General features: G+C 44.0%; 2 protein-coding genes across 2 annotated transcripts; one reads left to right on the forward strand and one right to left on the reverse strand.

Moving 5' to 3' along the window:
• LOC135554292 (transforming growth factor beta receptor type 3-like) lies at nt 1–11,392 on the forward strand. The gene is made up of 17 exons (XM_064986509.1): nt 1–471; nt 1,856–1,968; nt 2,895–3,064; nt 3,158–3,295; nt 3,567–3,741; nt 3,837–4,002; nt 4,169–4,313; nt 4,687–4,879; nt 5,092–5,264; nt 5,460–5,615; nt 6,390–6,476; nt 6,628–6,819; nt 7,210–7,722; nt 7,854–7,932; nt 8,057–8,116; nt 9,230–9,331; nt 9,779–11,392. The coding sequence occupies exons 2-17, from the start codon at nt 1,905–1,907 to the stop codon at nt 9,859–9,861; spliced, it is 2,496 nt and encodes an 831-aa protein (XP_064842581.1). The 5' UTR covers nt 1–471; nt 1,856–1,904; the 3' UTR covers nt 9,862–11,392.
• Nucleotides 11,381–15,975, reverse strand: LOC135554293 (zinc finger protein Gfi-1b-like). The gene is made up of 6 exons (XM_064986510.1): nt 15,906–15,975; nt 13,984–14,336; nt 13,605–13,777; nt 13,109–13,252; nt 12,831–12,996; nt 11,381–12,357 (listed from the first exon to the last, which is right to left on the reverse strand). The coding sequence occupies exons 2-6, from the start codon at nt 14,285–14,287 to the stop codon at nt 12,197–12,199; spliced, it is 948 nt and encodes a 315-aa protein (XP_064842582.1). The 5' UTR covers nt 14,288–14,336; nt 15,906–15,975; the 3' UTR covers nt 11,381–12,196.
• Between the last annotated feature and the right edge of the window lie 9,934 nt (nt 15,976–25,909).

Here is a 25,909-nt window from a genome sequence, read left to right on the forward strand (position 1 = left end):
TCTCACTCTCTTCTTCCTGTTGCCTTCTACGTTTTTTTTGTGTTTTTAGAACCTGTTCTCTTTTCTCTCTCCCGTCTATCGCACAATTCCTTGCCCCTCCTCTGGCTTTTATACTATTTCGCGGGAATCTCTTTAAATTCCGTATCCCACCTCTAAAAAAAATAAGCTGTCTTAACTTTTGATTTCTTTGGCTTATCGGAAATGATGATGTCAAGGCAATACCCCATCTGAAATGCCACCCAGTGCGTCTCTGGACGCCTGAAGCAGCACATAGATTTGGTAAAGGCACTTTTCTGTTATTTTCTCTACTATTGAAAGAGGGGACGGAGGGTGTGTAAGCCCGTTGTGATATACGCCAATACAGTCCTGCGGTCACTGGTTTTAACCAATGATTGAATGGTTTTAACCTGAGAATCACTAGTTGATCTACAGTCTGTTTTCAACGTCCAGCTCCACGGGAATCTGTCACAGGTGAGTTACGACTTTTATTATAGCCTGTATTCAAAAGTCAGGAGAGATCTTCGAAGTGCTGTGAGTTGTGGTCCATTTAAATTGAATGATTGTAGGTTTATTTACTTTTTTTAAAATTATTATTTCGAGTGAATTCTGACTGGGCTAATGCATTTTTTCCTCGAGTGAAGTTCTAAATATTTGTCATGAATTTGCCAAGGGATTCAGCAACATGAGACAAAGAATATAAAAACTGTTTTGAATGACACTGTTAGAGAAAAATCTATAGTTTTATCCTCTGCATCCTCATAATACCCATCAAGGCCAATCAATTGTTAAATGTTTGTTTCCGGTCCCATTGGCCGTTATTTTGCAGTTCGTGGTGAGTTCTTTCTGGGCAAGTTTGAGTAGAAGAGATTAGCGTTTTGCGCGTGTGTGTTGTCTGAACGTCTTCTGATCCTTTTTGTATTTATTTAACGAGGCAAGTCAGTTAAGAACAAATCATTATTAACAATGACGGCCTACCCTGGCCAAACCCTAACCCAGACGACGCTGGGCCAATTGTGCGCTGCCCTATGGGACTCTCAATCACAGGCGGTTGTGATACAGCCTGGAATCGAACCAGGTCTGTAGTGACGCCTCTATCAATGAGATGCAGTGCCTTAGACCGCTGCACTACTCGGGAGCCCACCCAAGGACAATAAACTGGTCAACCGATGCAGAGCAATGACCTCCAATTCTGTCTCACAGCATTATACGATGTGTGTCACTATCAGACACAGAATAAAGATAGGCACGTGACAATTATGAGATAAGTGGGTATATGACCTTTGATAATATTGCATTGTGTACTCAATAAGGCTAAGGAAAGATGTACAGACCTATTTGTATTCTATATAAACAAACAATAGTCAAAATATGTTTAATACTATCATGTCAATCTCACTGAATGTCTGACCTGATTGCATGCTATCCAAAGCTCCTATCAATTTGAGAGTGCTTACTTTTCCATAGCCCCGTCACTCATCCTATCAGTCAGGCATTTTGAAATCACAGATTTAGCCTTTAAAGCTTATTATTGACACATGTTTGAGAGTTGCAATTGGCAGAACACAGAGAAGAAACATTTCACCAAGAATCTGATACTGTCCAGAATGGGAAAAGAATGAGGAAGTTCTGATAATGTAGTGATAATGAGAATCCAGTGGGAGAGAGGACTTTTATGTTGTTTGCTCCCTTGGTAAACTCTGTCCTTGCTCTAGTGTTTGTTTCTCCTCTATTTGGATACATATTATCCATCTGTTCTCTCAGCCTGTCCAATATAACATTATGCACTCGGAGAACTTGGTCTCTTGTTAAAGACTCCGTCTAGACCACTGTATTAATCACTCTCTTTTCCCCTCAGGATGTCGCAAGAGGGACTCTCTCATTGAATTCACTCCTGGAGAATAGTCATGATGGTGTCAGGGACCGGGTGGATTCTCTTCTGCCTCTTTCTACTGGGGGAGAGAACAGGACGTAAGGGAAACAATACATTTTAGTCATTTAGCAGACGCTCTTATCCAGATTGACTTACAATTAGTAGTATCATCTTAAGATAGCTATGTCGGACAACCACATATCGCAGTCATAGTAAGTACATTTTCCTCATAAAGTAGCTGCCAGCAAAGTCAGTGCTAGTGGGAGGGGGGGGGGGGGTCAAGTGCGAGTTCATGAAAGGCCATTTTTATTTATAATTGTTTTGAATGGGGGGGGGTGCTGTGGGATTCTTTAATATATTTTTTGAAGAAGTAGGAGACAGTTATAGAGGTACTGTTAATTCTACGGGATGTTTCCATACTGAATAGTACAACTTTAATAATTTCTCTCAAAAGTACCTCCCAGAGTGACTCTGCTTTCAAAGAGCTATGTGTCAAAGGTCAGATTTTGGTTTAGCAAAGTGAAAGTGGAATATTCAGAGACGTAAAAAAAAAAACTTTGAAAGTTCAGTCAGGGGGCACTCCCCAGTTAGCTCTGTTCAGTCCGAGAACAACAAGCTGTCTTTTAGTAATAGTGGGCTAACAGCCACTGACTGGAAGAAGAGAGCAAGAACCAGAGACTGAGACGTAGACAGAGAGGCTGAGTGAGAGGGCTTGTCTGAGACCAGATCAGTCGAGTGGAGCACTAGTGTGTTTATGTGGCGGATTGACAGAGACTTGTTTCTCCTGTTTGTCAGTGAGAGCAGAGAGTCTGCTGCTGACCCCGTCCATCCTGCCTATTACCAAACCTCACACCAAGTTCACATGGTCTCTCTGTGTTGTCTTTTTCAAGTGTTTTATTTCTCATTTTATCTCTCCCACCAGAGACCCAATCTATATTAGTTTGTCCTCAATGTTCCCTGTAAACAGAGTATACAGCCGTAGCTCCATCTTGAGTGACATCTGGTTGTCTTTACAACTCTGCAGTTGACTGTGGGGAACTGCAGTGCTCTCTGTCTCCAGCGGGGGAGCTTCACCCTGTGCAGGGGCTGTTGGAGCGTTTTGAGGCCGGCCCGGGCTGTGCAGCCAGAGAGAGTGGAGAGAAAGAGACCCATGTGATCGCTGTGGGGAGAGGAACACGCAGCCCTGACAAACAGGTGCTCCCTCTCTGTTTCTCACAGTAGGACACACCCACAATCACTCCCAATACATTGTGCCTCCTTACCCTGACCCCCTCTCTCCCCTTCTAGGTGACTGTGCTCCTGAGACCCCTGTCTCTGTCTCATCCTCCCCGTCAAACCCTCATCCTGGTACTGAGCTCCAAGCAACCAGTGCGCTGGTGGCTGGAGGCTGTGAGACTACCCCCGGATCTGTCTGTATTGGTGCAGGTCAGTCTGTGTGTGCTCGTGGTGTGTGTGTGTGTGTACCTCTTTTAGTCATTCATCTGTCATTCACTCAAAAAAAAAAAAAAAGTTTTGATGAGAGTATTTACTTCCTCCCGTGAGGAACTGATGAAAGAACTGACCCCTCCAGTGTGTTTGTGTGTATGTCTGTGCAAGTGTGTTGTTTTAGAAACATAGGCCCCCACAAATGAATGTTTCTATTACTATGTGTTATCATGTCTCTCTCTGTAATCACAGTGTCCCCCCTTTGCCCCAGGTCTCTCCTAACTCTACAGTGCAGCCCTCCAGTCTGGCAGTGCAGGTGCAGCCTGTGCCCTCTCTGCCTTTCCGTCCGCGGGCTTTGCTACGCTGGGCAATGCATCGGCATGGCTCCTTGTCCTCCCTCACACACACAGCCAGTGCCAACCGGGTCTACGTCCGCGTGGGCGAGGGTGAGCCCGCCCCACACACATACAACTAATACACGACCCTGGTCTTTCTGACCTTCTCTCTTCCTCTCCAACCAAGTCTCCCCTCTGCCCTCCAGATACCACCCTGCCCAGCGTGTGCCAGCTGCAGTCTCTGTTCCTGTCACACAACTACCTGACCTCTGACCTGCAGCCACAGGAAGTACAGGGCTGTTCTCCAGTTGGCGGAGGCAACCCAGAAGTGCATGTCATCAAGCTCCGTTCAGCAGGGTCAGGGCTTTGTGGGTAAGTTTAGGACGTCTCCAGCATGTGAAGAAAATCATGTGGAGAATATCAATCTCTGAAGCTGTTCAAGTAATACAATGTTGAGCTATTGAGTTATCCCTTAATCATTTTATATGCATTTTCTCCCTCTATGCCTTTCAGTGACCGGTCTCTCCCTCTATCCCAGCTCTCTGCAGGTGGAGGTGACTATTTCTCTGGTGCCCCCAGTGGCCAATGCTGGGTGGCACAAGTTGGTGCTGATCCTCAGTAGTGCCGTTCCAGTCAACTGGGCTCTCACAGTCCCAGGGCTCCGGGGACACATCTCTATCTATGTGAGGACCCTATCCAGTAAAACTTGACACATTATGGTATTTCTCCTATCATGTGGGCTAGAATGGGTCCTTCACCTGTTCTGGAGTTTGGTATAAAAGTCATAAAAGGGTAAATAATGATGAAATGGACAAAATAGCTAAAGAAATTAAAGGAGCAATACAATCATTGAGTGAAGGCCAAGCTAAACATGATTTCAAAACCTCAACGTGAGTTCAAAATATCAATGGACATATCTCTCAGGTTATTTTGTTTTTAAATAAACACATTCAACTTGGCTTTGACAGGGCTTGCCATGTTATCTTGTAACACAAACATCCCATTTATGCATTTTTTTTCAACCATTTCTCTATCTACCTTGTTCTTTCCACTCAGTCCTCCAACAGCGTGTCCCCACTCTACCCTCCAGAGCCTGACCTGACACTGACTAGCATGCTCACCTCTGACCTCTCTACCACCCATGACCTTTTGAGCTGGGCCAATCAGAGTGGCTTTCCCAAAGTGGCCTCATACACAGAGGCTGACCTGGCCAATCACTTTGTGATCAGACTGGCTGGGGGAGGGACAGGTCAGGACCTGTGTGTGTCTCTTGTGTCCCTCATTGTGTGAGTGAACTGGATGGTTTATTTTGTTTTTCCTAACCGTGTGTTTGTGTTGGTGTTTCTCCTGATTAATTATTTTGTCTCTCTATATTGAAGGTCATGTTATCCCTAAAAAGGTGCTGTTCTGTGTGTTAGCACATCTCTCTCTCTCTCTCTCTCTTTCTCTCCCTCCCTACAGAAGGTGGCCCCCCTGTGCGTATGCTGGATGGCAGGCCCCCTTGGGTCCAGGAGCGCAGGCTGAGGCAGTGGCTGAGTGAGGGAGGTGGAAGGACCAGTGGGGGCTGGGAGGCCGTCAGTGTGCAGTGTCAGGACGGACGACTCAACGTGGCCGTGGACAGACACATTCTGCAGGTCACTTTCACTATGTGGTTGTACTGGTAGTTTAGCGTGTTAGCGAGGTTATGGTTGTACTGGTAGTTTAGTGTGTTAGCCTGTTAGCGAGGTTATGTTATACAAATACCAATATACTGCATGTAGACCTACAGTGTATTGTAGGTTCTTATGATGGTACTGAGTGTCGTTTTTGTGATGCTCTCTTTCACACAGACCCTGTCTCTCCCGGTGTCGGAGGTGACACTGCGGGATCCTCAGTGCCTGGCCCAGTCTAACAGCAGCCATTTCTTGTTGGCATTCCCGGTCATTTCCTGTGGGACTGAAGGGCTGCTACAGGGAGAGCCCAGAGGGGTGCAGTACAAAAATGCGGTAAGACAGAGAGGTTTTAAGGGGTAAAATATCTGCAGGGAACATTTTAACATGTTTTGTGAAATGTTTCTGCAACGTTTGTGTCTCCACATGTTTTGCAATGTTTTTGTCTCACCAAAATGGAGTCCAAAATGGTAATGGAGCCATGCGTCTGGGTGCAGCCAAGTGATTCTGTGCTAAACACAGTCAGCAGAAAGTGAAAGAGCTGTGTAATTGGGACGTTCAGCAGCCTCATCAGAGAGGCGGATCTGATGGGGAGATAGATCAGGGATGGGCTTCCCTTAGGTGGGGAGGGGGAGAGGGACATGGAGGTCACTATGGAGCCCCTCACTGTGTGTGTGTGTCTGTATCTGTGTGTGAGATTGAGATAGATGGCGAGAGATGCACAGTAGAAAGGCAGAGGATGAGAGAAGAGAGTAAAAGCGCAGGGCTTTAATTGTGTTGTTAGTTAGTGTGATCTGGAGGGCCCCTGCGGTTGTGTAAGTAGTCTGTCTTATCTCCCCCAGGCGCCACATGGGTGACCTAGGTCAGAGTGTCCGGAACACTGCTGATCAGCCTGAGTGTAGCTAGGCCTGGGGACAGGAGTGTGGGAGTGGTGGAGGTCTGGGAGGAAAGGGAGCAGGAGAGGAGGGAGGCAGTGAGACAGACATGTAGCATGTGAATGAACTAGGATCTACTAATATATCTACTGATCTCTCACTGACCTATCTGCTCTAGTGTTTCAACTCTTACAGTACATGACTTGCCATGTTTTGTGTCTATCCATCCTCTCAGGTGTTGCTATGGAGAAACAAGCCTCTGGTTGCCGTGGGCAATGAGACAGATGAGGAGCCCACAGAGTGGACTCCACTGGTCATACATGTGAGATGATACAGGTTGTGTGTTTGTGTGTGTGTGTGGTCCAATTTCACTTCATATTTGTGTGTGTGTGTGTGTGTGTGAGAGAGAGAGAGACATGTATATCTTGTCCTTATCATTCCATACATCTCCCTCTTTTCCATTGTCCTCTTAGTTCAGCTGTTTGGCTGCAGTCCCCAGTGTCCCAAGCCTTCCTGTGGAGCAGCCCACTATGCAGGGGCTGGGGCCTCTCCCAAGGGCCAGGGCCGGCCCACTGGTCTCACTGCAGCTGTTTGTTACAGAGGGCTATGAGCAGAGGCAGACCGGTCCTTGTGCCATCACTGCTGACAACCGTGTCTATGTGGAGGTCAGTTTGCCTAGCTATGCGTGTGTGTTTAATTGTGTGTCTGTATGTCTGTCTAGCTGCTGATGTAGCTCCTGCTGCAAGTACTACTTATGTTTCTCCCTCTGATGGTTTTCTACAGTATCAGCTGCCTCAATTCCAGAGCAGACTTCCTCCAGAAGGCTATTATAATCACATCTAGATATGTCACAATAAGTCCTTTCTATAAGAACTCTGTAGCCCTGCTCTGTAGCCCTACAGCACTAGAGCACAGCAGGTTGAAACAGAGACCTACAAATTACAGTACTAGTGTAATTACAGTACTTATTACACTCTACTTACAAAATGTCAACTCAGTAATAAGACCATGGTAAAGTAATGTGTTACCCATATTTTCTGACTGTTTTTGCCAAGCTTTCCACCAACGGAGCCCTCGGTGGGGGTGTGGAGGTGCGGTCCTGCATGGTGTCTCCCCTATCAGACCCCCGTGTGTCCCCTGGCTGGTCAGTCATTAGAGACGGCTGCTCCGCTGACTCCTCACTGACACTCAGCAACATGACACATGGCCAAGAGGACGAGGAGGAAGAGGAGGTACCTAGTGTCCTGTCGTTCAGGCATCCAGGAAGGGCTTGGAGGAACAAAGCAGGATTGAGAAAAAGAGAACACGTTGGGAAGAGGGGACGAGGAGGACGAGCTAAAAGGAAGGAGAGCGATGGAGGAGAGGAGGACCAGATACACAGACTGAGGTTCAGTTTTGTCCTTCGGCCCATCTACAACAACTCTGTCCAGTTCCTGCACTGTCGCATCCGTCTCTGTGGCCCTGTGTCAGTGACACCGGGGCCTCCAACAGCCACAATACAGAGTGGCTGTCCAAATCCCTGGGGCCTCCGTATCCCTGCCCTCGTATCCGAACTACCCAGCCAACAGGTACAGTACATATATCTATATTCATAATGACTAGTAGTATTAATGACTAAAAGTAATGACTTGGGTGGCTGCCCATGTTGCCTATACCTAAATCTGCCACTGCTTATCCTCCTCTCTCTTCTCTCTGTCAGTGTGTGTACAGAAACTTCTCCAGACCCATGCTGGTCTATCAGCCTGTTGGTGTGGCGAGACAGCTGGCGCCACCTGCTGGTGAGTAGTAGATGGTCATTGGTGGTGTGGTCTACCTCATGACATGAGCCTGAAGTAATTCACTTTCACTCTGTGTAAAAGGGTGTTTCTCTCTTCTTATCCAACTCTCTCTTTCTCTCTCTAGGTCAGAGAGGTCAAATGCCCAGTGTGTCTCAGCTGCCCAAGCCTATCCCAGCCCACAGCAGTAAGTAACTGTAACCCTAGCCTCAACGCTAACACAAGCTTCATGTCCACACCCTGGTTCAACCCTAACCCTATAGCTTCATGTCCACACCCTGGTTCAACCCTAACCCTAGCCTCAACCCCTAACCCTAGTGGTTCAACCCTAACCCTAGCCTCAACCCGTAACCCTAGTGGTTCAACGCTAACCCTAGCTTCATGTCCACACCCCGGTTCTACCCTAACCCTCAACCACAACCCTAGTGGTTCAACCCTAGCCTCAACACTAACCCTAGTGGTTCAACCCTGACCCTAGCCTCAACGCTAACCCTAGAGGTTCAACCCTAACCCTAGCCTCAACGCTAACCCTAGCGGTTCAACGCTAACCCTAGCGGTTCAACACTAACCCTAGCGGTTCAACCCTAATCCTAGCGGTTCAACCCTAATCCTAGCGGTTCAACCCTAACCCTAGCGGTTCAACGCTAACCCTAGCCTCAACCCTAACCCTAGTGGTTCAACCCTAACCCTAGTGGTTCAACCCTAACCCTAGCCTCAACCCTAACCCTAGCGGTTCAATGCTAACCCTAGCAGTTCAACCCTAACCCTAGCGGTTCAACCCTAACCCTAGCGGTTCAACGCTAACCCTAGCGGTTCAACCCTAACCCTAGCCTCAACGCTAACTCTAGCGGTTCAACCCTAACCCTAGCGGTTCAACGCTAACCCTAGCGGTTCAACGCTAACCCTAGCATCAACGCTAACCCTAGCATCAACGCTAACCCTAGTGTTCAACCCTAACCCTAGCCTCAATGCTAACCCTAGCGGTTCAACCCTAACCCTAGCCTCAATGCTAACCCTAGCGGTTCAACCCTAACCCTAGCCTCAACACTAACCCTAGTGGTTCAACCCTAAGCCTAGCCTCAACGCTAACCCTAGCAGTTCAACCCTAGCCCAAGCCTCATCCCTAACCCTTGTTTCATGTCCACACCCTGGTTCAACCCTAACCCTAGCGGTTCAACCCTAGCTATAACCATAATATCAACTCCCGGGATGTTCCTACATGTGTTAATTATCACAACTGTGATAGTAACTTGGATTTGGCTTAACTACTACCTTTCCCTCCCATGTTTTTGTCACCCAGGCTCTGGGGTAGACACAGGCTCAGTTTTGGGGATTGTGTTGGTTGCTTTCCTTCTGGGCATCAGCCTGATGGGGGCGCTATGGTGCATCTACTCTCACACAGGTAACCACACGGGACAGTTCATAAAGTCTATCCTGGACCAAAGGCCAAAATACTGAGCTATACCACCATATTCACAAATAAACAGAGAAGATTCTATACCTGCTGCTACTTTATTTCTAGTTATATGTACATATCTACCTCGATTACCTCGTACCCCTGCACATCGACTCAGTTCCCCTTATATATAACCAAGTTATCGTTACTCATTCTATTATTTCTCTATTTTCCTTTCTCTCTGTGTTTTTGGGAAGGGCTGTAGTCTACACTGTTAGTCTACACTGTTAGTCTACACCTGTTGGTTTTTGAAGCATGTGACGAATAACATTTGATTTGACATAGTGTAAGAGAAGATACTATTATATCTTTCTTGTGATTTTTGAGAGAAATACTGGGTTTATTCACCATGGATAAATGTTAGTGACACACTTGACATGTGATTGGTTGCAGGGGCTCCTCCACCAACCGGAAGAGGGGGCCTGATCGAGAATACTAACCCTGCCTTATTAGACTCTTCCAACAGCTCTGTGTAGAGTTGAGATGGAACGTGAGCAACACACACAGCAGCTGGGGGACCACAAAGTAAAGAGAATGTCAAATTTAGACTAGTATTCTATAGACTTATCATGTCACTAGCGCCCTTTGTGAATTAGTCAAGCACCTGCAGATTGCAATAGTGATATCTCATATCATGTGTAAGAAATACAATATTATCATTCTCTATCTCATTTTCAGTGTTTCCTCTGGTAAATCTGAGACCGAGGGTAAAGTGGTGCAGAAGATGAAACACCTGGTGTGTCTGAGTGTGTCAGACCTGGGTTCAAATACATGCATATTTTCTGTGTATTTTTGTATTTTCAAATAATGCAGTATTTTAATATTTGTATTTGAAAATACACTTGTCTGTGAAGTTGAGAATTTCCAAATTCATTCAAATATTTAAGTACTGAAAATATCCAGATACTTACTTTGAAATGTCTTTGAAAGTAATTGAAATACCCTAAATAGTTTTTGAACCCAGGTCTGGTGTGTGTGTGTGTGTGTGTGTGTGTGTGTGTGTGTGTGTGTGACCACATATACACTAAGTATATAAAACATTGAGAACACCTGCTCTTTCCATGACATAGACTAACCAGGTGAATCCAGGTGAAAGCTAAGATACATTATTGATGTCACTTGTCAAATCCACTTCAATCAGTGTAGATGAAGGAGAGGAGACAGGTTAAAGAATACTTTTTAAGCCTTGAGACAATTAAGACATGGATTGTGTGTGTGCGCTATTCAGAGGGTGAATGGGCAAGACACAATATTTAAGTGCCTTTGAACGGGGTATGGTAGTAGGTGCCAGGCGCACTGGTTTCAGTTGCAACGCTGCTGAGTTTTTCACCCTCAGCAGTTTGCTGTGTGTATCAAATGGTCCACTACCAAAAGGACACAACTGTAGGAAGCATTGGAGTCAACATGGGCCAGCATCCCTGTGGAATGCTTTCGATACCTTGTACAGTCCATGCCCCAACTAATTGAGGCTGTTCTGAGGGCAAGGGTGGGGTGCAACTCAATATTAGGAAGGTGTCCATAATGTTTTGTGTACTTGGTGTACACTTATTGAAGCAATGAGATGTGTAAAGGTCTGAAAGACTGAAACTTCATGAATGTCTACAGGTACATGGCCTCAGCAACTCCTCAGTGTTGGACGAAATACTAGTCAGTGCATTTGATCCATTATACTGTATCTACAATGTCATAACTGGAATGGAATGGTGTGACTACTGGATATAGGATGAGCATGAATCTGAACCAAGTCTACTGTTACAACAGAAACAAGCACTACAGAGTTTAAAGAGGAACACATGAAGTCAAATATATGTCTTGAGTAGAATATGTGTGAGGGGAATTGCCATTATCCAGATCCTTATTGTATATATCTATGTTGTAATTGTGACCCTTTGTTTGATATTATCTGTGCTGTTGCTATTTAAATATCTGTGACAGAGTTTTTGTTTTATCTAAAAATAAAGTGTGGGTGAGAACAATGAATGACGCCCCAGAAATTCTAAACTTAAACAGAGTATTTCATTTTTTGTATCTAAATCCCTGAAAATATACAGTCACGTTGTGGAGCATCATTTCAACATAATCATTGTCTCTCTCTGGTCGTACTGCAGTCAAAGACATTATTTTTCACATGTTCCACATGGCCTGATTGTATATTATTATGCCCTTGGGTGGGCTGCCACAGTGAAGTGAAAATGGCAGCTTCATTCATACACCAACAATGGGAGCTACAATTGCAACGGCTCTGAGGAAAATGGCCAATTACAGTGGGAAATAGGGCTTGCTTTGTCACTCTTCAAACCACCTATTTTTCATAAGGTGTCCTTTTTAGACATACAGCATAGTAGAGACCAGAGCCTAAAGGGCTGGATTCAATCCGTAGCGTTAAAGCATGACTGGCATTTAAAGGCAATGTTTCCGTGTTGGCGGAGACAGCATTCGTGGTAAATATTGCATATATTGGCTCAATCGAAAATGACCTTTACATTTCAACCGGCTACAACGCTGAGCTTCTGCGCTATGGGCGGAATCCAGCTCGCACAATATATATGACATTGCTAGAGATGTTAAAGTGATCAGGTCCCCTCAAGCACTAACCAAACGGTCAACCTGAAAAGCTGTGAGCGAAAGCAAATCCACAAAAACAAATGCCCCATAACTTGAACACAAGTAATGTGCTTAGCCTCAGTCACTGATCAAAGTACCATATTTGAACGGAACTGCAAATACCGGTCAACAATATCTATACAAAGCACTCATTCTTGTGCTACATACAGTACTTGTGTAATACAAATCTCCATTATACCCATGGCCTCAGCTCTGTGTGTACACGCTGCTATGAAAACATTGTGTCTCCTGGTGGCGCTGTAGGTCCAGTCTGCGCTGGAAGCTGCTGTGTTTACGGCTGTGGGTGATGAGGTTGGAGCTCTGGCTGAAGGCCTTGCCACACACCTGGCACACATGGGGCTTCTCACCTGAGACAGACAGCAGGACATGACATGGAATTCAAGAAGAGAGATACTTTGACAGCAGCCAGTGTGTCGGGCAGATTCCTAACTTCAGATGTAAGCGACCTTTGCACAATGTGTATGTCAGTTGTACTGTGTTGTACACACACCAGCTGACCTATGTTCAACACACACTATGCTCATTTGTGTATGTGTCCTTACAGTGTACCTCCCCGCACATCAAATCAAATATATTTGTATTGGTCACATACACATGGTAATCAGATATTAATGCGAGTGTAGCGAAATGCTTGTGCTTCTAGTTCCAACAGTGCAGTAATATCTAACAAGTAATCTAACAATTCCCCAACAACTACCTAATGCACACAAATCTAAAGGGATGGAATAATAATATGTACATAAAAATATATGGATGAGCGATGGCCGAGCGGCATAGACAAGATGCAATAGATGGTATAAGATACAGTATAAACATATACCTGTGTGTATGAAGGTGTGTTTCTTCATGTCTGACTTCTGATGGAACCTCTTGCCACAGTACTGGCAGGGGTAGGGCCTGGTGTCAGAGTGGATGAGCAGGTGGGTGGACAGGGTGGAGGAGCGCTTGAATACCTTCCCACACTCCTTACAGCTATAGCTACGCTCCTGGAACACACACATTCACAGAGATGTGGTTAGGATTTTGCCATGAGTATTTTTATATAGTTTGTGTTGGGAAGTGGAGAGACCTCCACCAATGTACTTCTGCCAGATATACCTTTGGTCTTCCGTACATGCCCAGAGCTTGTTTGAACTCATAGGGGTGCTCTGGGGCTTTGGCTGATGTGGCCAATGGAACTCCATGCACGCATGTGCGTGACCTGAGTAAATGAGTCTTGAGTACAGCTCCTGAGGACAAGACCTGAGAAAAGAGAAAGCTAAGAGTAACAGGACATGTAGCTCATACTCCCAGAGATGTCAGTCATATTCAACACAATTACCCAACACAGCCTCAATTCTCACACCAAACAAATCTGCTGTTATGTCATTTTCTGACATGTCACAGAGCCCTGTTGAGTACAATTTCCACCACTCTACTGTCACTCTTGTCTCAGGTCACAAACACCAAACAGTATCTCATTTACTCTATTTTAGTCATGCCTGAAGGGGTTTGCATGGTTTGGAACCACACACTTTTGGTTGATGCACCCTATAAGGGTAGATGTGCTGTTCTGATTATATTGTCATTCCTGACCCTTGCTGGTTCTTCTTACCTTTTCACAGAGGGGGCATGGGCTGGTGGAGTTGAGGTCCATGTGTGGCCTGTGGCTCAGTAAGACATGGACCAGTTTCTCCAGCTCCCTCTCTCTGTCAGGGCCTCGGGGCCAGTGTGGGGACCAGGGCAGGGCAGACTCGGAAGGCTCCACACCATCGTACACTTGGGTTTCTGTGGAGTAAGTGGCATACTAGTAGATTGAGTTTGAAATAAATAAAAATATTTTTGATTTGATAAAGATAGTTATGACAATCAAATTGAAGCAATGTGAAGTGTTTAACGCGATGGAATACAAATATAACAAATATCTACATCTACTTATTTATTATTTACAATAAATAGAGTGTAGAGCCATAAAGTCAGGATCAGTTGGGTACCTGCAGACCAGCTGGTCCAGAGGTCAGCTGGCGAGGTGCTGTGTGGTCTGGTTGCCATGGCGTCCCAGCTAGGGAAGGGGTATTCCAGGGTGTCCTTGACCTCTGACCCTGAGCACAGGTTGCCCTGGTCCTCCTGGAAGGGGCTCCGATGTGGGGACCTTACTTCCCGCCACGCCCTGTTCTGCCTGTTCTGATCATTTGTATGAGGTTGTGGCTGGTCAGGGTTTGTGTGTCTGGTGCCTTTAGAGAAGCAAAGGGGGTGAGACCCTGGTCTCTTACTCTTGACCAGGAATGAGCGAGGCATGACAGAGCTGAGGCAAGGGGGAGGTGGCGAGAGTGAGAGAGATAAATACCTACAGAACAGACAAGAGACGAGGAGTCATTCGAAATTCACTTAATGACAGATTCTTTGACAAAGTGTTCCTCTGTATTAAAGAACAACAACGAACTAATATTATTTATAGATTTTTCATTTCATTTTTCTACAAATACCAATGCCCTATACATACGTTGAGTATACCAAACAATAAGAGCGCCTTCCTAATATTGAGATGCGCTCAATTCGTCAGGGCATGGACTCTATAAGGTGTGGAAAGCGTTCCACAGTTTTGCTGGCCCACGTTGACTCCAATGCTTCCCAAAGTTGTGTCCTTTAGGTATTGGACCATTATTGATACACACGGGAAACCTTTGAGTATGAAAAACCCAGTAGCCTTGCAGTACTTTACACAACCGGTGCACCGGTCCTTCTACCATACCCTATTCAAAGGCATTTAAATGTTTTGTCTTGTCCATTCACCCTCTGAATGGCACATATAAACCATCCATGTCTTAATTATCTCATGGCTTCTTTAACCTGTCTCCTCCCCTTCATCTACACTGATTGAAGTGACATCATTAAGGGGTTATAGCTTTCACCTGGATTTACCTGGTCACTCTATGTCATGAAAAAAGAACATGTTTTGTACACTCAGTATATTTATGCAATTAAGGAAGGGACATAAAATAGTTTTGATATATAAATATGTGTTTCTACTGTAAGAGTTTGAGAAATTAGAGATAATGCATTTTTTGATAACATTAACTTTCATTAATGAATTTTCCACGTAATGTAACGTCGTCATTCGTCAAATTTTTGAACAATTTATTATCACTAAAAATTGCTCTGTGAAAATGTACAATTACAGATTGGCACACATTTACACACATCACACTTATAGTAAGCTGTAATGTCACTCATGTTGCTCTGCGTTAGTATTCCTTATCTTCGTATGTCAATGTGAAACACACACACCTGTTGATAAATAATCAGTTAAAATGCCAAAGCCTGTGGTTTGGGTAAGAAATGCATCATGGGCACCTGCACACTGTTTAAAAAAACACATTTCAAAAGCAGGTCAATCTCTGAGGACTACCCTACTCCGTCAAGCAATTCAAACTGAAATCTCACGATCTGTTGTGAAAAATACATTTTGAGCTTTTACTAAATAGATCTACGTCTCTACGTTTTTAAAAGTTTTTAAATATGACATATGTAACCAAATCATACATAAAATAGCATACAATCCTATCATACAATGCAATCAAATTACAAATGCAACATATTTCCTTTGCAATTCTACTAATGATATTCACAATTCTACACATTATCAGAATATATTTTTTACCATTGATCACTGAGTTGTATATTAATAAATGACACAAACCTTTGCAAAAACAATAACCTATTTTGGTCCGTTTTCAGTCAAGCTCAATCCTAAAAATATCTAATATGTTTTATTGCTTGTCAGTTAAATGTATTAAAATGATTCATATCTGTACTAAATTAATCCTCAAATTCAATAAATATTATGCAAAACATTAAACACCAATCTCATATTATAAAGTTGAAATCTGGAGAGAGGCTGAATTCTTTAACTTACCACTTGTCTGCACAGTTGAATCTGGAGTGGTTGCTATCTCGTTGGTGTCGGTAACATCCCCTTTTCTTTACCCTCGCACACATTAACTGATGACATGACAGAAAACAATTGATTTGGTTTGATTTTGAAGCAGTTGCTGAACAATGGATTGTGGGAAATCTCAACAAAAAACCCACCAGCCAACCTTTACAGTACATTCAAAGTCTATACCTCTCAGCGTACAATTCAAAGCATTTACCTAAAGGCTAGAAATGTAAAATGTTAATCTATTAAACTCATACTGTAACATTAATTTGACTCTTACACACATAATTACAGTATGTGACAATGATGCATAACATTGGTTATTTTTCAAGATTTATTCTAATCTACACCAGAGATTTTCTAATCAGAAATAGTCTATCAGCTTGATAAACTGTTTTTCTTTGTTTTAGTTTTTTGATTGAATAAAACAAATCTGATATTCCCAGTTGTTAACCAACTTCTGTAATGGAAACCTGTGCTCGGTGTTCAGCTTGTTGTTTGCATCCTGCCTGTTGTCTTACCTCTAGAGAGGGCTGATCCTGCAACCGTACGTACACTAGAAAGGACCAAGCACACATCCAAACCTGCCCATCTTGGTCTGAGAGTCAATGTTCTATGCTACTGAGTCACAGGTAACTTGGAGATACTGGTAGCAACAGTCATACTGAGGGTAGGAAATGTGTACATTAAGGTCACTTGATTGTGTTTAAATATCAAAGTCTCACGTAAAAACAGGGACCTTACTTTAACCATATAATCTTGCTATGGGAGGTTATTGACACACACATCACTGGTGTCTATGCAGTGTGGAATGTGTATAATACACAACCCACACAACTCTCTTCCTGTGACTGAGGTAATTTAAGTGATCTCCACCACAGAAATAGAAACACTCTCCCACACTAGAACAACGATGAAAAGAGCTGCTAGAAGATGACAGGATTTTACTAAACAAGTGAAGTAAAGAAGTAAGATTGCAAAGATAACTGTATTATAGTTTATGTCCATTGAATTACAGTGAAAACTACATTGGAGATCACTGTATGACTCAGCACACGACATCTTAGATAGAAACAGGTCAGAGGCCCTCAGAACAGCCTCAATTAATCTGGGCATGGACTCTACAAGGTGTCAAAAGCGTTTCACAGGGATGCTGGCCCATGTTGACTCTCATGTGGACCATTCTTGATACACATGGGAAACTGCTTCAAAAACCCAGCAGCATTGCACTTCGTGACGGAAACCGGTGTGCCTGGCACCTATTACCATACCCCATTCAAAGGCACTTAAATATTTAGTCTTGCCCATTCACTCTCTGAATTTCACACACACACAATCCATGTCTCACTTGTCTCTAGACTTAAAGGTACTTCTTTAACCTGTCTCCTCCCCTTCATCTACACTGATTGAAGTGGATTTAACAAGTGACATCAATAAGGGATCATAGCTTTCACCTGGATTCACCTGGTCAGTCTGTGTCATGGAAAGAGCAGGTGTTCTTAATGTTTTGTACACTCATTGTTTTGTATCCTGTGAGCAGCAGACAGTGGAGTTGAGTGTGCCACTGCCTTGATGTTCTGGAGTGGAGCTTGGCAGAGCGCTGTGGTTACTGTGGCGGGGGGCTGGCAGCCTACTCCCCAGGGTTTCAGGGAGTGCAGGCGATGGAGGGGCAGGTTGTTGAGACGGGGTGGTAGACTCGGTGGGTTTGTGTCTCGTCTCTGATGGGGGGGGGGGGGGTTCAGGGGCTTCTCTTCCTACATCCGTCCCTCTGCTCCCCTGCTGCTGTTCCTGTCTTTCTAGGAACCTGAATCTTGGGGTCTGAGGTGGAGGGGTTTAGGGAGCGGGGAGGGGGTTAAGGCTGGTTGGCATTTAGTGTACTTTTCGTTTCTTTGTTTTTGTCTCACCTGTTCTGCTTTCGACTGTGATATGTTCCCTTGCGTTCAAGTATGCTCCTGGCTCTGAGCTCCAATGAAGCAGTCTGTATAAGGCTTTGGTTATGAAACCAGCATCACACGCACGAATGGCGCGACAGGTGAGGATGCAAACACAAGACTCTCTCTGGTCAGAGAGCAACCTAGGGTTGGACTCAACTTGTGAATACACAATGTTAGGATGTGGTCTAGGTGCTGTGGTCCCCCTCGTTTATCACAACTGAGCAAATTTTCCATCATGGCTCCCAATCTTGTTGGAAGGACAGGTGCCAAGTAGAGAGTGTGGCTGAAAACTTACTGCTCGACTCCCAGTGAGTTATATCTGCCCCCTGCCACGCCCTCTACTGCTCATCCTATGTCTCCTTGACCTGCCGCCACTCCCCCAATGCTCTCTCTCTCTCTCTCTCTCTCTCTCTCTCTCTCTCTCTCTCTCACTCTCTCTCTCTCTCTCTCTCTCTCTCTCTCTCTGTGTGTGATTGTGTGGGCGGAGACAGGTGTGCTGGAGTCAGAGCAGATCCCGACCAGCTGCAACCTGTTCCATAATCAAGACCTCTACAAATACTCAGCCCTGCCACTTCTATGCTGCCAGATTGTAATCTCTGCTCAGTCAGTCTACGTTTCTAGCCGTTTGTTCCTGTTTAGATCCTGTTGTGCCTGTTTTTCCTTACCTGACACGTTTTCCTCTCTGCTCTGTTTTCCTCTCTGCTTCCTCTCTGCTACAGTTCTACCTGTCTGACTCTGGTCCCTGTCTCCAGTCCCATGTCAATTCTGCTACTCTGTCCTGGATGTCCCACTCTACTGCTCCCTTGGATTCCCATCCGGACCTGCTTACCCTGTCTTAACCCCTCTCGCTCCAGCCTCAGCCTCCACACCTAGCTTCCTGCGACCTGCCACAAACTTCCCCTGGCCTGCACTCCCTCTTCCCCCTGTTTCAATGTTTCAATAAATACCTTGGTTACCAGGGAGTTCAGCCACAAGTCCAGAGAGTGCACGAATTAAAGCAAGTGAACACTTTTGCAATGGTGATGGGCACACCTACTTCAACTGTCCACAAGCCTAGAGCAACAGAGCAAAGAATGGTGGAAGGGGAGCTGAACCTGAAGCTCAAAACTAACTCAGCCAGCAGACAAGCCCGATGACCCCCAGATCCCTCCTTCCCCTAACAAGCTGAGCAGCAGAGAGGTGAGGAGGAGGAGGACAAGGGAGCAGAGAGAGGTGAGGAAGAAGGGAACAAGGGAGCAGAGAGAGGTGAGGAAGAAGGGGACAAGTTAATAGAGAGGGGTGAAGAGGAGAGAAAACATGAACCCGAGTGCAACAACCAGTCTTGCAGTCAGTCTGACAGCACACCAGAGAACAAGAGTGACGAAGAGAACGATGACAGCTTTGAGTACGCCAAGGAAGAGCCATCCCAAGACTCCCCTCCCTGATGACACAGGTCCTGCAGCAGTCAGATCCATTCAAATGGAAGCTCATGATGACGACCCACCAAACCATGCCAGTACTCTGGCCACCTCCCACCTCCCTCCCTGGTGGCTGCCCACCTCTAATTAAAAAAACCTGCTCTAAATTAGTACCATTAAATAGACGGCAAATTACATGACTTTTTTATTATCAGTATTTTTTGACCAACAAATTTAAGTATTTTTTAAAGGTGCGCCTTCTATTTTGCAATGTGTATTTAAAAATATTGTCAACTCATGAATTGTATTAATTATTGATTGAAAATAGATACTTAATTAAGATTATATTAAAACTTAACAAGCAAAAAGACAAGATATGACACAAAACAATTTGTCTGTATCTAATAAACGAGTGGGGCCAGAGAAGAGAGTGCTGGGCCCAGCCCAATGTTACTGACTATTGTGGTTTTAACACATCAACCAGAGATGGCCTTAAGCTTTCCCAGAGATACAAACACATGAATACATACACACACATACCACATGTTATTGTGCATCTGCAAGCAGGCAAAGTCCAATGCAAACAGGCAAAGTCACATACACATGTGCATGCCGACAGTGCACACACTCACAAACGTGAACAGTCCCACACAACATATAGTCACACAGGCTACACCATTCAGGACACACTCTTGAAGACATACAAACAGTAAAACAGTAAAGACATCCAAATTCTGTAAACAAAATCGTCCGAGAACAGAATAGAGGAGAAACAATAGGCGTTTTCTCACTTGTACATTTTCCCAGCATGGGGCAACCGCAGGAGGAAATGATCTAATGAAAAAAGCGCCCATCGCTGATAGCAACAAGGAGTCCACATTTGCCTCACACACATTACCACACATTAATCAATAAAACATATCCAACAAATGAACATGCGGAGAGAGATGAAGATGGTCAGAGGGTTGCCGTCAGCAGTAGGCCATGGTTACAGCTGGCTGTGTGTATCTCTGTATACGTGGTTGGTTGGTGGCTGTGGTTTCAGTCAGGGTGTACTTTCTCATGGCCCACATCTTCTTCTTTCTCTGTCACCAACAGGACTCGCTCCCCCACCCACCCATCTCACACATTCATTTCCCCTCTTTCTCTCTCTCTCACATTGCATGGAAAAGGGTGAGAAGGTGAGTGAGAGGACAGGAGCTTATGACTACTCTAGATTTGGAGAACAACAAAAAAACGACCCCTGGTAAAATAATAGATTACATTTGTTGAAGAGGTCTCCTGGCCACGCCCACTACCAGACATCTCTTGACACATCTATGTGTCGTGGCTGCTCTGTAGCTCTGCCTTCCTGTTATATTCTCTCTCTCTAAATCTTTCTTCATGGCATTTCACTCTGTTTCTAGTCTTGTGTATATGGCCTAGAAGCCGATCACGTCATGCTACTCTCTCGCTTACTATGAAAGGATAGTGGGAGGTCAGGGGGTGTGAGAACTCTGAAACTCTATGGTACCCAAGGCAGTCATACCTCCCTGTACACTACATTACAGTATAATAACCTAACACCACCACCACATGGAAATTTCATGTATCCTAATTTATTTTGCACTTACCATCTGTCATACTGTAGATGAGTAAAGAGGGAGTGACTGCTCTGTGTGGTCTCATCTTAACACTTCCCCCTCATTCACAGCTAAGCTATCAGTCATAGTGTTAAAAAAGCACTTATGTCACTGTCACGGATCTCGTTAATCTTGATCCAGCAAAAGTGTTATGAGATGATTAAAAGGCACTTATATATTGGGCCTTGATGGTAGTAAAATTATGTACAGTGCCTTCAGAAAGTGTTCACACCCCTTGACTTTTTCAATCTTTTGTTGTGTGACAGCCAGCATATAAAATGGATTACATTGGTATTTTGTGTCACAGATTTATACACAGTAACCCATAATGTCAAAGCGGAATTATGTTTTTAGATATTTTTTACACATTAATTAAAAATGAAAAGCTGAGTCTTGAGTCAATAAGTATTCAACCCCTTTGTTATGGCAAGAATAATAGGTTGCATAGACTCAGTCTGTGTGCAATAATAGTGTTTTTTGTTGTTGAATTTTACCCCGTTTTTCTCCCTAATTTCGTGGTATCCAATTGTTTTAGTAGCTACTATCTTGTCTCATCGCTACAACTCCCGTACGGGCTCGGGAGAGACGAAGGTTGAAAGTCATGCGTCCTCGGATTCACAATCCAACCAAGCGCTCATCCAACCCGGAAGCCAGCCGCACCAATGTGTCGGGGGAAACACTGTGCACCTGGCAATCTTGGTTAGCGCGCACTGCGCCAGGCCCGCCGCAGGAGTCGCTGGTGCGCGATGAGACAAGGATATCCCTACCGGCCAACCCCTCCCTAACCCGGACGACGCTAGGCCAATTGTGCGTCGCCCCACGGACCTCCCGGCCGCGGCTGGTTACGAAAGATGTGTAACCCAGAGTCTCTGGTGGCACAGCTGGCGCTGCAGTACAGCGCCCTTAACCCCTGCGCCACCCAGGAGGTCCTCAATAATAATGTTTAACATATTTTTTTATGACTAACCCATCTCTGTACCCCACACATATAATTTATCTGTAAGGTCCCTCAGTCGAGCAATGAATTTCAAGGACAGATTCAACCAAAAAGGCCAGGGAGGTTTTCCAATGGCTTGCAAAGAAGGGCACCTATTGGTAGATGGATAAAAAAGCAGACACTGAATATCCCTTTGAGCATGGCGAAGATATTAATTACACTTTGGATGGTGTATCAATATAGCCAGTCACTATAAAGATACAGGCTTCCTTCTCATCTCAGTTGCCGGAGAGGAAGGAAACCGCTCAGGGATTTCACTATGAGGCCAATGGTGACTTTAAAACAGTTAAAGAGCTTAATGGCTGTGATAGGAGAAAATTGAGAATGGATCAATAATCCTGTAGTTACTCCACAATACTAACCTAAATGACAGAGTGAATATACTACACAATACTAACCAATACTAACCTAAATGACAGAGTGAATATATTCCAAATATTCCAAGACATGCACCCTGTTTGCAACAAGGCACTAAAGTAATACTGCAAATACTGCATTCCTATGTTTGGGGCAACTACAACACAACACATTACTGAGTACCACTCTCCATAGGTTCAAGCCTGGTGGTGGCTGCATCATGTTATGAGAATGCTTGTCATCGGCAAGGACTATGGAGTTTTTTTAGATAAAAAGAAACGGAATAGAGCAAAGCACAGGCAAAATCCTAGAGGAAAACTTGGTTCCGTCAAAGTTCCAACAGACAGAGGGAGACAAATTCACCTTTCAGCAGGGCAATAACCTAAAACACAAGGCCAAATATACACCGGAGTTGCTTACCAAGACAAAATTGAATGTTCTTGAGTGACTTCGTTACAGTTTTGACTTAAATCAACTTGAAAATCTATGGCAAGACTTGGAAATGGCTGTCTAGCAATGATCAACAAGGAACTTGACAGAGCTTGAAGTATTTTAAATAGAATAATAGGCAAATATTGTACAATCCAGGTGTACAAAACTCTTACACTGTCACTCCCTGACCTTAGTTATCTTTGTTCTCTTGATTATTTTGGTTAGGTCAGGGTGTGACGAGGGTGGTTGGTTGTGTTTTTGTCTTGTCTATCATTTTTAACTTGTCTAGGGTTTTTGTATATCTATGGGGTTTTAGTATGTCTAGGTATATGTAGGTCTATGGTGGCCTGAATTGGTTCCCAATCAGAGACAGCTGTTTATCGTTGTCTCTGGTTGGGGATCCTATTTAGGTTGCCTTTTTAGATTTGTGGGTTATTGTCTATGTGTAGTTGCATGTCAGCACTTGCGTTTATAGCGTCATGGTCGTTTTGTTTAAGTGTTCTTCGTTTATTAACGAATAATGTATTCATCTCACGCTGCGCCATGGTCCCATCGGTATGACGATCGTGATATAGACTTACCCAGAAATACTCACAGCTGTAACTGCGGCAAAGGTGATTCAAACATGTATTGACTCAGGGGGTTGAATACTTATCTAATATATTTTGTTTTTTGTTTTCCATAATTTGCTTTGAAAATTTTATCATTTTTCTTCCAATTTAAAATTAGACTGTGTAGATTGTTAACAAATGACAATTAAATAAATGTTAAGCCCACTTTGTAACACAACAAAATGTAAAAGAAAAAAGCACTGTATCCCTGTATTCTAAACTCTGATGGAGTGGATCTCTGTGTATGACGGGACTGTTTTGGCCCGGTGACTCAGGTCTCTGCTCTCTACCCCGCATTGATGTTGAATCTGATATGTATGAATTGTAATATATTTCCTTCTAAGATAAAACAAACTCTGATGGAGGGAGAAGTCCATTTACTGACACTCGTAGTCAAGTACGCTCAAGCGCACACACACACACACACACACACACACACACACACACACACACACACACACACACACACACACATCCAAACACACAGGGTGGACGTGTGAAGCCTGTCACACACACCACACCCAAAACACCAGTCTCTCTGCCTCACACACATGAATAAGCAAACACAAACAAATAGCCAACACACCAAATGGAGTATTTTGTATTCAACTGACTTTGCAGGTTTATATAGAGATACAATATCAACAGAAATATCCAGAATAGCAATAGTGCGTTCAGCTACTGTGCCCAATATGTAAGGATATGCAGGTAACTGACAAAATAAAGGAAACACTTGAGTAAATGAGGGATACAAACTATAGCCTTCTGAGACCCAGCAATTCATGTTGTCCTCTTTAGTGGACATCAGTTCTTGGTTCTTATCTCTGAGGCCATACAAGCCACCCTATTAAGTCTTGTCACTTTGAGAGGGCATTCTGGGCCTATAAATTATATCACGTGTGGGGGTGTGACCTTGACAACTTTATCTTACTGGTTATTTTTTTTATTTTTTTTAATGGAATTCAGATTTTTGTGAGTTTGATATTAAAATTGTTTTTAGAAAGTGAATATCTCAGGAATAGTTAAGTGAGTTGTCAGGACTGTAATACTTTCGCACATTAAATAAGAGCTTATCCAGAAATGTCCTCTGTAGTGGACACCTGGATGGCGCAACTATGTTTTTTATGTAACGATCGTTGCTGGAAGGATTGGACCATGGTGCCGCGTGGAAGGCGTTCATGTTTATTAATGTGAACCAGCAACAAAACAATAAAGAGTAACAAAACAAACGTGCAGCTTTGTAGTGCAAAAAAGGCTACAATACAAAAACAAGATCCCACACACAACAGGTGGAAAAAGGCTGCCTAAATATGATCCCCAATCAGAGTCAATGATAGACAGCTGCCTCTGATTGGGAACCATACCAGGCCAACCTAGAAACAAAAAACTAGACTGCCCAACCTAGTCACACCCTGACCTAACCAAATAGAGAAATAAAAGGATCTCTTAGGTCAGGGCGTGACATTTTACCTACCCATTGACTGTAATGTTCCTATTTATGCCCTAATGACAACTACAAAAGACAATTTAACATTTACAATAAAAGATAAATAACATTTTTTTTTTTTTAAGTTCTTGGTCATTTTCCCCCCCACTCCAAACACTTATGTCTCAGGAGGATATTGAAAGCAGGTGCTTCCACACAGGTGTGGTTCCTGAGTTATTTAACTGATTAACATCCCATCATGCTTATCATGTATAAAAATGTTGCCCAGTTGCCCACTCGGGCGGTTTAAGGCACTGCATTTCAGTGCTAGAGCCATCACTACATATCCTGGTTTGATTCCAGGCTGTATCACAACCGGCCGTAATTGGGAGTCCCATAGGTTGGCGCACAATTGGCTCAGTGTCGTCCGGGTTAGGGTCTGGCCGAGGTAAGCTGTCATTGTAAACAAAAATTTGTTCTTAACTGACTTGCCTAGTTAAATAAAGGTTAAATAAAATAAAATAAGTTTTGGCTACAATGGCTTGAAGAAGAAATTTCAGTGACTTTAAAAGAGGGGTCTCAAAGGAGCATGGGGGTTTAAAAAAGAGTGTCTCAGTTACCAGATCTCAACCCAATTGAACACTTACGAAAGATTCTGGAGCAGCGCCTGAGACAGCATTTTCCACCACCACCAACAAAACACCAAATGATTGAATTTCTCATGAAACAATGTTGTTGCATCCCTCCAATATAGTTCGACACTTGTAGCATCTATGCCAAGGATAATTAAAGCTGTTCTGGCAGCTCATGGTGGCCCAACGCCCTGTTAAGACACTTTATGTTGGTGTTTTACAATATTTTGGCAGTTATCTGCATATAAGGATAGAAGTGAATTGGACATGAATTTAGATGCACCTGCTTATCATATATGAGGCAGAATAATCTGCACAATCCTCCTCTGTCTCTTACAGCTGCGATTCACACTCTCATGAGATTTTCTCTCTCGACTTGACACATCCCTTTCACATCCACTCTGGTTCCCATCACTGCAAGGTCACACCCATCTAGTCCCCACATTGGTTTTTCTAACCTCTCTAGGCCATCACAAATAGACATACACACTAAGAAACACACCGCTGTGTACAATAGCTACATCATATTGGCCATCTCCCTCCATGTAGTTACTGTAAGCATTCTAAAACTC

The sequence above is a fragment of the Oncorhynchus masou genome, chromosome 14 (genome assembly GCF_036934945.1).
Source record: "Oncorhynchus masou masou isolate Uvic2021 chromosome 14, UVic_Omas_1.1, whole genome shotgun sequence".
NCBI lineage: Eukaryota > Metazoa > Chordata > Actinopteri > Salmoniformes > Salmonidae > Oncorhynchus > Oncorhynchus masou.

Coding starts and splice junctions, on each gene's coding strand:
- LOC135554292 (XM_064986509.1), top strand. CDS start 1,905: ATGATGGTGTCAGGGACCGGGTGGATTCTCTTCTGCCTCTTTCTACTG. Junction 4,314..4,686: donor GGGGACACATCTCTATCTAT/GTGAGGACCCTA, acceptor CTTTCCACTCAG/TCCTCCAACAGCGTGTCCCC. Junction 4,880..5,091: donor ACTGGCTGGGGGAGGGACAG/GTCAGGACCTGT, acceptor CCCTCCCTACAG/AAGGTGGCCCCCCTGTGCGT.
- LOC135554293 (XM_064986510.1), bottom strand. CDS start 14,287: ATGCCTCGCTCATTCCTGGTCAAGAGTAAGAGACCAGGGTCTCACCCC. Junction 13,253..13,604: donor CATGCCCCCTCTGTGAAAAG/GTAAGAAGAACC, acceptor CTCTTTTCTCAG/GTCTTGTCCTCAGGAGCTGT. Junction 12,997..13,108: donor GCATGTACGGAAGACCAAAG/GTATATCTGGCA, acceptor TGTGTGTTCCAG/GAGCGTAGCTATAGCTGTAA.